The 15058-nt window shown below is 39.1% G+C and overlaps 1 protein-coding gene across 1 annotated transcript; it reads right to left on the bottom strand.

The window, feature by feature from the left end:
* Nucleotides 1–11223: 11223 nt before the first annotated feature.
* On the bottom strand, nt 11224–13914 carry rps16 (ribosomal protein S16). Its single transcript, XM_075471564.1, has 6 exons — nt 13859–13914; nt 13718–13769; nt 13175–13276; nt 12281–12377; nt 12134–12181; nt 11224–11416 (listed from the first exon to the last, which is right to left on the bottom strand). The coding sequence occupies exons 2-6, from the start codon at nt 13763–13765 to the stop codon at nt 11271–11273; spliced, it is 441 nt and encodes a 146-aa protein (XP_075327679.1). The 5' UTR covers nt 13766–13769; nt 13859–13914; the 3' UTR covers nt 11224–11270.
* Nucleotides 13915–15058: the final 1144 nt, after the last annotated feature.

Here is a 15058-nt window from a genome sequence, read left to right as displayed (position 1 = left end):
AACAGGGAAGGAAGTAAAGTCAGCTTGGAAAGTATCGGATTGGATGGGAGATTAACTCAAATCTATTACCTAACTGTATTACTTCACAAAAGAAAAAAAAAGAAAAACTCCAACATCTTTAAGCAGACTTGTATGCCTAAAAACTGATTCTGTGATTGTGACATCTTCACAAAATGCCATAAGACTGCACGCATGCAGTTATTTTCAACACACATACACAAAAGGAAAAATGAAAGTTGTGTCCCAGATGAATGAATACATTAGATTACTGGACAATTTAACAAACTTCCACAAAGCTGAGCTGAAGTGTTGTGGAGATAAAGAGGCTGCAAGCATCTTAAATTCCAACTTGATTATATGAAAATTGTCTCAAGAGGAACAAAAAGTGCCTCTGCATTTCCACAAGTACCAATTGTACTTGTACAATCTAATTAATCCCTTGCAATACAAAGCAGGTGGACAAGAGTTTATAAGAAGAAGAATAAAGATGTCCTTAAGAGATGTCGACTTTTCAAGTCGTAAATAAAAATCCAATACTTCTTTGTTACTTAACAAGCCCAAGATGTATAAACTTTATTGGTCACATGCAAAGTAATAAATTCGAAGCATATAATCAATGTTAATGTAGGAAAAGTGTCATTAATACCCCAAAACAATGTGCTCATGACAATAATAGGGCACTTTTTGGGTGCCTTTTCTCTTCTGACCCCCTAATGCCCCACTAACAACTGTCATGCGCTGATTTAGGATTATTTTTAAATCAGGAGCTGTCGAGGTTTGATGGGACGAGGATGGGATATCCTTATCCCTGGAGGCCTTGTAAATCTGGACAGTTTACTACAGAGAGGGGGAGGAAATCGCCCCGTGGTCTCCTCGTACAGGCCCGTCCGTAATCCCACCACTTCCTCTCCTTCGCTCTGTTGCCTGGGCTCACGCCGTAATGCATTTTCTGTAACTAACAACCGTTGTTTCCCGATTGTCACGCTCCCATCCCTTTCTCTTGGAATGTGCATACACTTGTGTGTGCGTGTGTGTATGTCACAGTAGGATAGGGTGTTGGGGTTTAGAGCTCTCTGCTGGCTAGACCGATGTGGAAATGTAGAAATGACTACAGTAGATGGTCTGGAATTGCAGTTAATATTAACACCACCCTCCTACATTACCGTTTGCAGCCTCTTCCTCCTCCCTGCGGGTCCTTGCCCCATGACTGAGCTCTGGCAGCCAGGCGGGGTGCTGCAATATGGGCCTCTTGCTTCCGTCACGCTTGCCCCCTCTGCCTCTAGAAACACATGGGTGTCAAGTCCTCTCGTGCTGGCAGTGTCCAGCCCCTTTCAACAGCTTTTACTCCATTTAATTAGCCATGTCCCCCCATCTCCACATACAGAGGGGCATAACAGACCGAAGCACACATACTCAACACAGGATGGCACACCGAGTGCGTTTTGGCAGCAGAGGGCAATCAATTCACAGCCTTCTCTTTCAGTAACATTCTTCACAACACTTCCTGACAGGTCTGAGTCAACCAGCTCATGTTTTCCAGTGAAACTGACTAGGAGGTCAGATACCTCACAGGGGTGCAACAGGTTTTCAGGAGACTTGCCAACGTGGTGATGAGAGCTTTGAGAATAAAATTCACCTGCCCTCTAAAGCTGAAAACACTTTACACAATGTAAGGTGATAAAAGATGACTCATTGTAGAAGGTGACTTTGGATGAAAAAATGAAATGCTCTTTTTTTCAAGCAAATAACTGTTGGGGTTCATGTGACATATCGAATCAAGTCCCTGGGAAAGTAAGATGCTATTTTACATTTCTGGAAACAAGATCTATGATCTACTGTCTTTATGTAGGTATTCCACATTTTCTAAACATAAGCATTCAGTGTCTGGATGCCTTATCCAGCTATTTAGTGTCATTTGACTTGTGGGATGCACAAACAACCTTGCAGTTATGCACAGATATTAGGCAACAATCCGGAACTCATTAAGGGGTAGGCTGGAGTGGATGGGTCTAACATGTGAGCTCTCAAGTGGCAGACCTTGTTCCATTAAAACAAGAAACTATATCACCAAACCAAGTTACCAGAAAAGAAAATACTTTTTTTAAGATCAGAAAAGAACATAACAACTTAAAGTAACAGTTTGTAACATCAAGTTGGAAATGGCAAACATCCCAAATGGTATCCATCCACTATCTTGAAACAGTTTGCATTTATATCATCGGCAAAATAAACTGTCAAGGACGAAACAAGTCACCTTGTTACCATTTATTTGCATTTTACTACAGTGAAATATCACACCAGTGCTTCTTCTTGTTTTCTCTCTTCTCCTATCTGGCTTTGCCTCTTCATCTCAAACTTCTCAAAGATCGACATCCACTGTCCCTGATTCCTCTACTTTCCTTTCCTTTCCTCTTCACTGCCATCTGGAAAGAACTCTTCTTCAATCTGCTTTTTATGGCCATTCGTATATCAAACAGTGCAAGATGGTGGTTCAAATATGGGCGCTCACCCGTGTAAAAGGCCTGCTGCACAAATAGATTGAAATGGTTCATTCTAAAGGAATAAAAAGTTAGATCATTTAGATAGAAAAAGAAAACAACAGAATTTTCAATGGTGTGTTTAAAATATTTGGTTATTGTTCCGCATTGCAACTTTAAGATTAGGAACTAAAACACCTGGTTCAGGTAAGGAAAAGATATCCATGGCTTGGCATTTGATATCAGTCCAATCACCGGAAAATAAGGCATGCAGGCATCATGCCTCTACATGAGTGTCCTCCTGACCCAGAATGAACCTTCCAGACCCCTCAGGTCATCTGGATCCGGTCTTCTATCAGTTCCAGAGTCAGAACCAGACATGGAGAAGCTGCATTCAGCTTCTATGCTCCACATGTCTGGAACAAACTCCCAGAAAGCCTCAGATCAGCTGAAACACTCAGTGTATTTAAGTCCAGGTTGAAGACACACCTATTTTCAGCTGCATTTGAATAAAGCTCCAAATCTGAAGCTTGAGTTTCTACACTTAATCACATTTTAACTACTGATTTTATCTGATTTTATCTATTGTTCTTATTTCTTTCTTTTTTGATTAAAATTTCAATCATGCTTTTTATTTCTACTGTTTAAATGTATCTGTGAAGCACTTTGAATCACCTTGTTGTTGAAATTTATTTTGGAATATTTGAATGATTATACATTATACATACATATTCTTCTCTCAAATAGAAGAATAGTTCTAAGCAAAATCTGTTTTTGTTCAGCAAAGAATGTGGCTCATCAAAGTTTCCGATTAAATCATTAAGTGATACGTCTTTCAAATTATCTAATGACAATCCTTTTTTTTAGATATTGCCACTGAGCAACAACCAAAAAAGACTTTCTACTGCTTTCTACTTTTATCAGTTCAGATCAATCAACCATAAAAAGGTCAACACATAAGACTAGAGCCTCAAACATGTACTGTTGGTCACATGTTCTTTTAGTTCACATGATACATTTATCTTAACAACTCTTTTCAGGGGGTGTTAATGTTTTACGCAGCCGTTAGACTGCAACTTCAACATCACAGTTTAAACACATTCTCATACTCTCAGCTCATCACAAATCTCATCACATACTGGTGCTTGATTAAGAGCTCTTGGATGTCACATTTTATTACATTTTATTATGTTTATTATGTTACACCTAACACAACACTCAAAGCAATGTGTTCCAGTTGGTGATTTCTTCTCGGTCTGCACCACATTTTGAGTCATTTGCCTGCAGGGTGGAAGTTGTAAAAATAGGAGATTTTCTGTTTTTAAGGCCAAGTCATGATGTTAACTTAACCCTTACATACATCATACAGTGAGTGAAATCAAAAGCGAATAGTAAAAAGTCTAGTTGTGGAGTCTAAAACACGCTGGTCTGGTCAGGAGATAAACTCTCACTCGTATTTTTCTCCTTCCAGACTGACGCTCTGACCTAAGCAAACCCATCTCCAACTCTTCCTGAATCCCTCCATCCATCTATTTTCTACACTCGTTTAATACGACTCAGGGTCGCAGGGTGGCTGGGACCTATCTCAGCTGTCATTAGGCGAGAGGCGGAGTACACCCAGGACAGGTCGCCAGTCTAATCAGAGGTCTGCCACCCCCTAACTTTCTAATCCACCACCAGTGTCTAGACTCTGCCCTGACACATCCTTTTCCTCCATCATGTCACACTCCGCCATGTTGCTGCATCAGAATCAAATCGCTAAAACATTTGCATTCTAATTCTGTATATCTTAAACATTTTGCTCCACACTTTCAGTTAATTCAATCTCTCCTTACTGAAATAAGTGTTGTCAGAACTAACCATTTATTGATATCAATGGCATGTGCTTTCTTCATGAAAGTCCAAAATGCTGCACTTTTTTTCCACAGTATAGTAACCCAGAAGAGCCAAAAGAGTGATGGTTATTCATTTGGTTGCAATTTGAAGTTTACCCTTTGAACACATAATAGAAGCCACACCTCTCCATCATCTCAATCATTTTTCTGCGATATCTTGCAACTGTGTGACCTGTAGAGAACGTCCGGCTATGTCTTTATTAGACATTAAACACTGTTTGTCGAAGAATGACACTGAAGGAACCTTCAGCAGCATTAGTATAAGACAAGTTGCAGGTGAGAACTGGTTGGAAGTTTTAGTGTTTAAATTGAATGTATGCTTCCATTGCTCATGTTCTACCTCCTCACCATGTTTCATGTAATCCATTGATAGCTTTTGTGAAGTCAGCATGCATCTACGCTCGCCATGGCAGAGGAATTATAATGCGCTGAGTTACAACTCAAACAAACGCACCAGCTCAGTTCCTGTAATTATATACATCGTTTTTAAAACTGAGACTAAACTCGTGATTTATTGTTACTAAACATGAGATTCCCTGCTGTACTCTGGAGAACAAGACAGAGCAGACATTCTCAGCTGACAACCTTGACATTTTCCATGTTGGAAGAAACAGCAACAAATACAGCCAGAATGAAAGATAACCTCCATACTTCAAAGCTGTCTGGAATCCCATCTCTACTAATCTTCTTACTGGTGCGGCAGGAGGTGAGGTTTCCTGTGTGTTTTCACTAAAATAGATCCAGACTGACCCTTGAGAAGGGGGATCACTGCGGGCCCTCTGCAGGTTGTCGCAGGGCATCGGGGTACCGCAGCTAGAGCAGAGGGGTAAAGGTTGAAGGGAGTGTGAGGTAGCCCATGACCCCTTGATTTGGCTCAGGCATAACAGCCGAGCTCTCAGGGGGGAACCCCTGCATGACCTGGCTCACCGTGTCCAGTACCACTGTGCCACCGCCACACTGCTGTCTGCACAAACATGGAGGACGAAAAAGACACAAAAGACATAAAGAGGCGAGGGTAGAGGCAGGTTTTAATGGGAGACAAAGGTTCGGCCGCGTTAACCTACTGGGACTAATTCTGCTTTAGTTCAAGTCTAGGTTAAATGCGTTGGGAATGAGTCAATGCTGGCCGCGGAGAGTGTGACTAACAGAGCGGGTCAGTAACAGGGAGCCCTTTTCTGGCTGCTTTCTGACCTAAAACAGACTATAAGGAAAGCCAGCAAGGCCTCTATGTGCAGACTGAAACAGATGAGATGAATCCATCATCAGCTCCATATTCTCTCTCAATCCTTGATGGTAATGAAGGCTACTTTAAGGGAATGAGGATGGGGGGGCTAAGTGGAGTGTGGGATTGTGAAATAAACAAAAGTGAGCAGACTTGAAAGCTATCATCTTTGTTCATGTTAAATTCAAACATTCAAGAATACTCATTTCTGAAAATGATTTTTAAAGCTGACAAAAAAACACACAAAGTGTGAAAAAAAGAAATAGAATTTTGCACAAAGCTTTGTTTTCAGTCAAGTTGGAAAAAACTGAGACCGTTGACAGCTACAGAGGCAGTTTTTCTAGTCTAGAAGCGTGATCTGACATGGCAGAAGAAAACAGAGTTCAAAGCTGCAGCCTGTAACAAGTTGCTTTATGCATACACAAACACACACACACACACACTCTTACACTGCAGATGCTGCAGAGCAAGCTCAAGATGAAGGCGTAATGACTGCTGTGTTGTTTGCTTAGAGCTGCAAGTGCACAAACTTAATAAAATCCCTTTAGTGACGTCTGAAACTTCCACACAATTTTGAGAGCTTCTTATTTTGAATATGGCCTCACTTTCTTTTTTTTTAAAATTAACATTGAAAAAACCTCAAACATTTTCAGAATTTCACGCAAGTTGTAAAAATAGATATGAATAGGTCAACGGGTATTTTCAAAAACTGAGTTTTAAAAAGGACATCAGATCGAGAAGAAACAGCCCACAATCCAGTCTCCAAGTTTTCTGTGCAAGCTGAGTTCCTAATTGTCTTCCAGCTTGAGGGAGTTTTCCAAAAAAAAAAGGTGTTTTAAGTCGCCAGAAAGTTTAAAAGTGGATTATTAGACAAAATACATAGCTTGTAAAAGTGCCTGTATGCATGTTGAGAAGACCAGGGCTATTTCAAAATAAAAACTTTTTCTATTGTTCTTCAACCCTTCACAGAAACAATATTTGTTCATAAGGTCATTGCCTTCCTGCATGCCTCACTTTCTCTTGAGATGGTCTTCAAAGATGTCCGAACATTTACTTTTAGTATTTGTTGATTGATGACAAGCCATCTTGCAAAAAAGGCCCAAATCACGATACTACGATTGGGCTGTATCCAACAAAATCGGGCACTGATTGATTGATTGACTGATGACATTGGCCGTTTTTTTTTACGTCACTCAAAAAACACAGCTCTAATTTCCCCTTCAAATTATATTCTTAATCTAAAGATTTTGCCCCTCACTAATGAATAATAACGTCTTCTTTTCCCATATGAGTCATCACATTATCATTTTTGTCTCTTTTGTTCAACAGGGTTCTCTTATTCTACTTTCAGGAAAATTTGAGAAGCTTTTCAGTGCTCCTTAACTGTCAAACGGCACTTTAAAAGCACTTTGTGTCTAATTTATTCAATCAGTGCAAATGTGTTTCTGAGCCCATTCAGTGATTTCCATGACAGAATCCTGTCAGTTTTTAATGCACCTGAGACCCCAAAGACCATGGGAAGGCAGTATTCATTTTTGGCTGTGTCCAAGATTCTCCAGAATCTTTTGATGATATTATGTACTGTGGATGATTCAAACTCTTCACAATTTATTGTGAGTGTTTTCATTGGGAAACTGCACTATAGATTGTGGATGCAGGTTTTTTTTTTTTTTTTTTGCAGATTGCTGAATTTCTGTCCATCTTTACTTCTAAGAGACTCTGCCCTGCTAAGGTGCTCTCTTCATAGCCAATGCTGTTACTGACCTGTCGTCAAATAACTTCATTAGTTGCAACGTGCTCCTCCAGTGGTTTCATTTAAAGTGCCATTTATCTTTCCAGCCTTTTGTTGCCCCGTCCCAACTTTTTGACACGTGTTGCTGCCATCACATTCAAGAGGAGCTGAAATTTTTCAGAAATTTTCTGTTTTATGCTTTTTTTTTTTTTTTTTAATTAGAATTGTAACAAATTTGCAACAACTAGTATATTCTTTATCTATTTTATTTTTATTTATGTAATTCTCACCAGTATAATGACAAAAATGGGGAATAAGTTTCTATTTTTTCTGCACAGTCAAAATGGTTAACACATTTTTGGTTTTCATTCTTTTAATTATTGTCGAATGCTGAATGCTCAAGATGTCTGACACTACTAAATTTGAAATAAAGAAACATATGGGCACGCCACATTATCAATTCATCTCAGTCTCGGGGGGAAAAAAAATCCCGTCTTCACCCTCACACGCACATAAGCTCTTCTGAAGGACGGTGCCACAGAGAAGCACCTCACCCCTAATTATCACTCTCAGCCCAAACAGAAGCGCGTCGCCTTGCTGAGCTGCATTTCCTCTTAAATGAAACCGACATTTGTTGCTACCTGCCGCAGTCCCCTGATGCTGAGGGCATGGCACCCTCAACCAATTGCTGTTTATTTACTTCCAGCAATGAGAGACAATAAGCAGGGGACCACTGGAGTAACAAAAGGAGAACAGTGGTTGATATGTGTAAATGAGCGCCCCTCCATGATTTTACTTCTGCAGAAATGAGGTTTAAAAAGGACATTGGGATCCGAAGATGATTGTTTTGGTGTATTGATATTTTTTTGTGTATTAACAACTAAAGGCTTCGTGGGGAGAGGTGTGGATGAAGTGCAAGTGATGACAAAATGCATCCTGGCCCAACACCTCAGTGTTTGTGTGATTTGGGGACCTGGAGAGGCAGAGGTGTTAACAGAGGAAAGGCAGGTGCTAGGTCCACTGTGTGTGTATGTGTGTGTGTCTGTGTTCAGTCATAAAGGAATAAATCCCGCACTAATTACATCACTCGTCCAAAAATATTATTCAGAAATCTTTTGTGTTCCAGATCGAATTCCCTTAATTTACCATCACAGTCCTTCAGATTTTTAAATTACCAGAGAAGCAGATACTCGACAGTATAAAGGAAATCAAAGAAACAGCTCGTTCAGAGGGGGGAAACAAATCAATGCAGTTGGCAAAGCTCTGCTCATTTCCTTTTTATGTGATACATAAGGAACTAAAAGTAATAGAAAGCCACATACCGCACTGACACTTCATTTATTCTCCTTAATTTTGTGCAGCTATGCTTGGATAACCTTCATATTTGTTAATATCTTTGTTACTAGCTAATAAATCATTACTAAGTGCTCTATAGGGCAGTTATAAGCCCTATTAAGAGAGGTGTTATAAATATAAGGTAAGAAACATATTGATTATGCAGTTGCACATGTTAATGAGTCATTAACATATGGTAATGAGTTTCTCACACTCTAATGAGCTACAAGCTCATTAGAAGAACATCATATGCAATAATGATTCTTGTAAAAGGTCAGTGTTGAAAGGTTTTTGATCTCTTATGTTGGCAGTTAACAGTGTTAAACAGTGATTATATGTACCATAACTTTGAGTGAGTCAGAAGTCAGTTAGAGGAATCTGATAGGTCAAAGAGCTCAAAGGACATTTTTTCCTAAGTTCTAGCTCTTTTTTTATCAGTAAGAACAGCCATTTCTACCTTATTTCAAAAATATAGATTGCAAGTTTCTTTTTTTTTTTAACATTGCAGTATGATGATTTATTAAATATAGAACAGTTGGGCTACCATGACAGCTACTCTCAAATTCCTGACCTCTTCATGCCATACACATGCAAAAGCAGAGATGGAGACCAATTTTTGCCATCACAAAGAGAAAACAGGATTAATTTTGCAGCAGCTTTTTCCCTTTTTTCATCTCTATAACTCACTGCATTCTCCACGTTAGTTCCATCTCTGCTCTCAGGCCTTATTTTGTGCTGCAAAAACCCAGCCATTTCCACAGGTGCAGAATGTCCCCGAAGTAGCACTGTGGCCTTTAGGGGTGATTCAGCAGGCAGGGTAAACAGTAGTAAACAACAGCAGCAGTGGGGAGTGGGCTTCCCTGCTGTGATGATTATTGGAGGGCTGTAAACAGGCCTGATCCACTCCCGGGAGCTCAGTGAGCGGGAACGGCTGATGCAGGCGGCCCACAGAGAGTACCAACAACATCTGGGTCTCTGCTCACCTCATTGTGCTCCTGTTGTTGTGGCAGAGCATTGTGGATTTGTATATAAGCACAACAGGAAAAAAAAAAAAGCAGATACCAAATATAGATGCAAGCAATTGGTAGGAAGTGATGAAAGAATGCAGAAATTTTATGTAAAAAAAATAAATAAATACAGTCACTCTGGATATAATCAAGAGGCGAGAGGAAATTGGCTGCATATGACTTGAAAGATAAATACATTTTCCAGTTATTCTTATCGCAGTAAAAAAATAAAAATAGATAAATAAATGGCTGAAAAATACAGTAAAACCACCAACCAGTGATGAAATCTGCTATTCCTGTACAGCAAGGTTGCTTGAAATACTCAGCATACATTTCATCTGCAAAGGTCTACACCGGTCACAATATTTGGTTTTCAGTAACACACCGACATGGGACAGGAACAATTGTCAAATCTTACCTTGGTGTTTCTCTGTACAAGAGGAGGATAGAAAGCAATTCATCCTGAATTTCCCTCGGGATTAATAAAGTATCTATCTATCTATCTTGGGAGCATGGGTAGGCATTGCAAAACAGCTAAGGAATCATGCAGATGTTTGTGCTCTCTGTGAAAAATTGATAGCTTGGAATTTTTACTTTACCCAGTCTGCAAAATTGATTGATCTGAAGGTCTACTGTACTCTCAATGAAATGGCATCAGGCCAGCTGAACATTTTCCGATGGCTGTTATCGAGGGAAATGTTTAAACTCAATGACTAATATGAACTCTCATCTCTGTCATATAGCACCACCTGCTGGCCAACTATTGTAGCTGCAAGAGCAAAGCGCACTCCAAATACTGTTTTAAAAAAGCAAAAAATACTGAGTAGCTCAAGAAAACTATTGACTCATTGAGAATATACCAAAAAAAAAAAAACCTAGTTTTCTTACTCACACATAGAATAACTCACCATACAAACACTGAGTAAGTAATGCAGCACATTTTGACATTACAATCAGAAAAACTGTATTATCAAATCGGCATCTGAATTCTATTACCACTTACTGAATTACTGAATCCTGGCAATGTGGATAATGTCCCACAGTCATTATGTGGAACTCATGCTGGGTATTTAATTAGCACAAAGATATGACATCCTTCTCTGAAAGAATAAAACGTGTCATGTAAAGGCTTGTAGGTGTAGCATCCAATCCCCACTACAAAATTAGTTTTAATCAAGATTCTGTGTGTATATGCTCCATTTACTACTAATGACAAATGAAAAAGTAGAGCTGTGCTTTGTCAACGTAATCAGTTTTCAGGACTTTCACCACAGATGAACAAGTGCTTACACATTATTAAGTGTTAATTTACTTGTGTCAAGACAAAATTCAACCAAGTATTCTGATCGTATTCCAGCAAAGTGAATGCCGGCTCTCATTCTTTCCTCATTGAATTGGCTTTCTGCTTAGTAAATAGACAAACTTAAGACCCTGAGAATACAACCTGGCCGACAATGCCCAACATCTTTCCCATATGTAGTCCATCAACTGGAGTGTGTATGAGCCCAAGAACAACATGTAGTATACTGCAAGTTGATCAATAAAAACAACAGTATTTCATTTCGTTGTTCCTCCCATTTATTATGAAAATGTACAGAGTGATTAACGGTAGGACTTCTGGTAGCGGGCACGAGCTCCAGGTCCACCGAACTTCTTAGACTCGCAGCGACGTGGATCAGCAACCAGCAGGGTCCTGTCGTACTGGATCAGGATGTCTTTGATCTCCTTCTTGGAGGCCTCATCAACATCTGCAGTAAAACATGGAGCATTCAGGTTATTCAGGTAAGTCAATGGTTGTGTCCTCCGTGTTTCTGCACTCCAAGTATATACTTAATTTTTAAAAGTACAAGAACATGTACAGGCTTTCATATACCAGCTAATTAATAATTAAAATAACCTGTTTCTATCTCATATGGTTATTTGCTTAAAATTAGAACTATAAGCCTCTGAGTATCCGGGGACAGATGTCCAATTTGAATTTATTAATCAAAGTATGCCCTTTTTGAGAGGGGAATCGCGCACTTATGCATAGTGACCACTGTACATAAATGCTTATCCTCTGACAACTACTACTCTGTCTACAGCAACTCAGCTTTAACATGAAATCCTTAATTCAGCAAATGGGCAATACCATCAGTTCAGCACTTCAAGATTACATTTCCGACCACAGCACTCAAAAGCTTTAAGCTTCCTCTGCAGCAGAGCTTTAGAGGAACTCAGATGTCAGCCTTTTAGCCTCAGTAATCTGCTGTAGTTTAGGATGTGAATTAATAACCACCTTAGATGTCCACAGAAATGCAGCTGTTGACAGATGACCAACATAAACTGTGCAACCATGCTCATATTTTTTTATTTTTCACTGAAATGGACATTTACTGCCAAAAAGACCAACACTGATGTACTGGGTGCTTGAGACATTTTCAGAAGTGTGATATTTTTGCAATGAACAAAATTTCAATCCTTACACTTCTGGTAGTATGCAACCAGCGCTTTGGAGATGGACTGACGGATGGCTGTAAGAAAAAAAAGTAATGATTGAAACACCTTTTAAAACTAACACGATTGACCAGCAGTTCAGGATCCAAAGCACAGGATGAGAATATTCCGCTTACCGTAGATCTGTGCGACGTGTCCACCACCCTTCACTCTGACTCGGATATCAACTCCGGCAAAACGCTCCTTCCCCAGCAACAGCACTGGCTCCAAAAGCTGGAAGGGGTATAAGTTTGTCATTGATTTTACTCAAAATTAACTAATGCGTGTTCAATTTTTACCTTAAGACAAAATCCTCATGACCAATTGAAAACACTTTATACAACCTAGAGAGGCTTAATAATGTTTAATGTCTTAGTATACTTTCTACAAGTAATACTTAAATATTTATGAATCTTGGCAAAAGGAAATATTATATAGAATCATGGCCATGCTTCTGTAAGCATAATTCACAATAGACCATCTTCTATAAACAATGTGGTCTTACAATGTTAAAGTAGCTAAAATTAACACATTACCATGTGATTACAATTATGCTGCATTACTGTTAGGACCACTTACCTGAATAAAAACTAAATCAAAGTAATAAAAGCATGACCATCACTACTACATCCCTCTTGTTCAACTCATTGCCACTAACGTTTTATTGGAAGGTCATTAAACCTGTAACCTAAGGCTGCCCTATGACAACCATCTGCAAAGCCAAACATCAAACACCCTTACAGACATTTACTGCTTTTTGAAAAGGGAGAGCTCAACAACTTACAGGATTTGCCGCAATAGGTGGAAGTTAAAGGCGCCAATGCCACCTACCTAAAATTAACAGCATCGTACCTTAAGGTAAGGTCTAATTAATTGCAAGTATTTGTGCATTAATTAGACTTTTACAGCCAGAATGTTGCTTACTTAATGGTGGAAGAGCACCACCCCACTTTTTGACTTAATCAGATTCTACAAAGTGACTACAGGAAAGTAATGTTCCCCTGATATCTAGCTTGTTCTCAGAGACTCACCTTGTACTGGAGTGTGGCAGGCTCCACCATCTCCAAGGGTCTGCCGTTAACCTTAATCAGGCCATTACCCCTCTTGCAGTGGGCAACTGCGGTGGCAGTTTTCTATGGAAATAGATAAGTGACAACATCTTGATATGGTGATATATATTTTTGCCAAAGTGATGATCTTAAACACGTGAAATTTAGATAAGACAGAAACTACTCGTATGTTAAGTGAAGTAAGGACTCAAGTGGGTTAATATAACGTTGTCGTTCACAGTAAAACATCGGAACTAAAAGAGAATCCTGCTAGCAACCGGGCTAAGCTAACGCACACAGCAACAGTGACCGATGGCTAATCCAGCAACAGTCTAACATTACTGAAAATGAGCCCTGCAAACGTCTTTGAATTGTATCAGCACACAAATCAGATAAATAAGAGAACGTTTCTGTGTAGAATTGGGGCCTTTCACCATTCCTTGTTTGCTAATTTAGCCTAAGTCCGCTAGCATGACAGTGTAGCCACAGCACCACACGTGGAATAAAACCAACCTATTTACTTACTTTACGTCCAAACACCTGGACAGATTGGAGAGGACCTTTAGCTGGCATGTTTCTGAAAGACACAAACAATAATACTAATATCAGAAACCTGTGAATAAGTATAAATTGTATGATTTTGACGGATCCGTCTGAGGTACATACCGTCTTCAGCTAGGGTGCCGTACGAAGAGGCCGATGGGGTTTCACACGCCGAGCATCAGGGGCTACTGCACGACACTTCAAGCTGCTTTGGGATAGGATTTGCGACAGTCAACCTCCATTTTCTATGTAACTGTGACAGCACGTCGTTCCAAAATAGAGACGATTCTTTGCATACTTTCGTTAATCTGGCGTTTAATTTGCAGTCTTTATAGCCAGCATTCTGTCATAGGAGTCACTGACGTTTTGATTTATGTGTTTTTATCTGTATATATATGTTTTATTTATTGGAAAAAAATATAAAATTTCAATAAAAGTGGAAAAAGAAAAAACTTTACAGACCATGCTTGGAGTCTCATAACCCATATACATATGTACAGAAACTTTTGCACTAATATCAAGAATACTCGGCTATAACGGTGTTGTATTTTTGCATTAGTTCTTACAGCCAGTTTGTTGAACATGTAGGTAGGCTACATCTCAATTCATGAAGTTTTTGTCTTGTTTGGAACAAATTCTGAATATTGTGAGCCAGTAATTGGTTTCTTGCTGTATACAAATTTGGAGTATTTTGAGGTTAACCAAGTCCTTAAATTTGAGTGTTTTTGATCTGATAAAAAGTAAGTTTGTATACTTCTTATTGCTCTTTCTTCCAGTATGTAAACTAGATGCCTGTTTGTTCCGCAGGTGTTTCCGCACACTTCCAAACAGTTTGTCATATATTATGAGCTATTCAATCTGTGTTTTTTTTTGGCATCAGAATTCAAATCAATCCTGACATATGATTATTCTTTATTTCTAAGTACCAATCAATAGAATCCAAGTGTTCTTTCACAAACAGCAAACACTTAAAACAACCCCTAATTCTATATATTTAAACAGACACATAAAACTCATAGGTAAGCGAAACAGAGCATGCAGATTTGCAGTTACTTAAACCAGTTTAGAATAGGAAACTCTGGCCACAAATAAGACCATATAATTCCCAATTGTTTCTGACCTATTGGATTTAAACTTAATAATCACATGTGACAAATGTCATTATTCAATAAAAGCATTTATTGTGAATAACTATAAAGCCACAGACAGGAGGAGGACTACCTGAGTGAACCAATTGTTTTCCATTAAACAAAGAAGTTTTCAGAGACTTTACTTAAATAGATAGTGTGATGCAAAACTAGAGTACTCTTATTAAACATGCAA

The sequence above is a fragment of the Odontesthes bonariensis genome, chromosome 8 (assembly GCF_027942865.1).
Source record: "Odontesthes bonariensis isolate fOdoBon6 chromosome 8, fOdoBon6.hap1, whole genome shotgun sequence".
In the NCBI taxonomy this organism is placed as follows: domain Eukaryota; kingdom Metazoa; phylum Chordata; class Actinopteri; order Atheriniformes; family Atherinopsidae; genus Odontesthes; species Odontesthes bonariensis.
Note: the sequence above shows the minus strand (reverse complement) of the source record. Positions and strands in the feature narration are given on the sequence as shown.

Excerpts from the sequence above, each read along its gene's own strand:
- rps16 (XM_075471564.1), bottom strand. The coding sequence starts at position 13,765 with ATGCCAGCTAAAGGTCCTCTCCAATCTGTCCAGGTGTTTGGACGTAAA. Across the intron at positions 12,182-12,280 it reads ACACGTCGCACAGATCTACG|CCATCCGTCAGTCCATCTCC; the intron begins GTAAGCGGAATA and ends TTTTTCTTACAG. Across the intron at positions 11,417-12,133 it reads GGTTGCATACTACCAGAAGT|ATGTTGATGAGGCCTCCAAG; the intron begins GTAAGGATTGAA and ends GTTTTACTGCAG.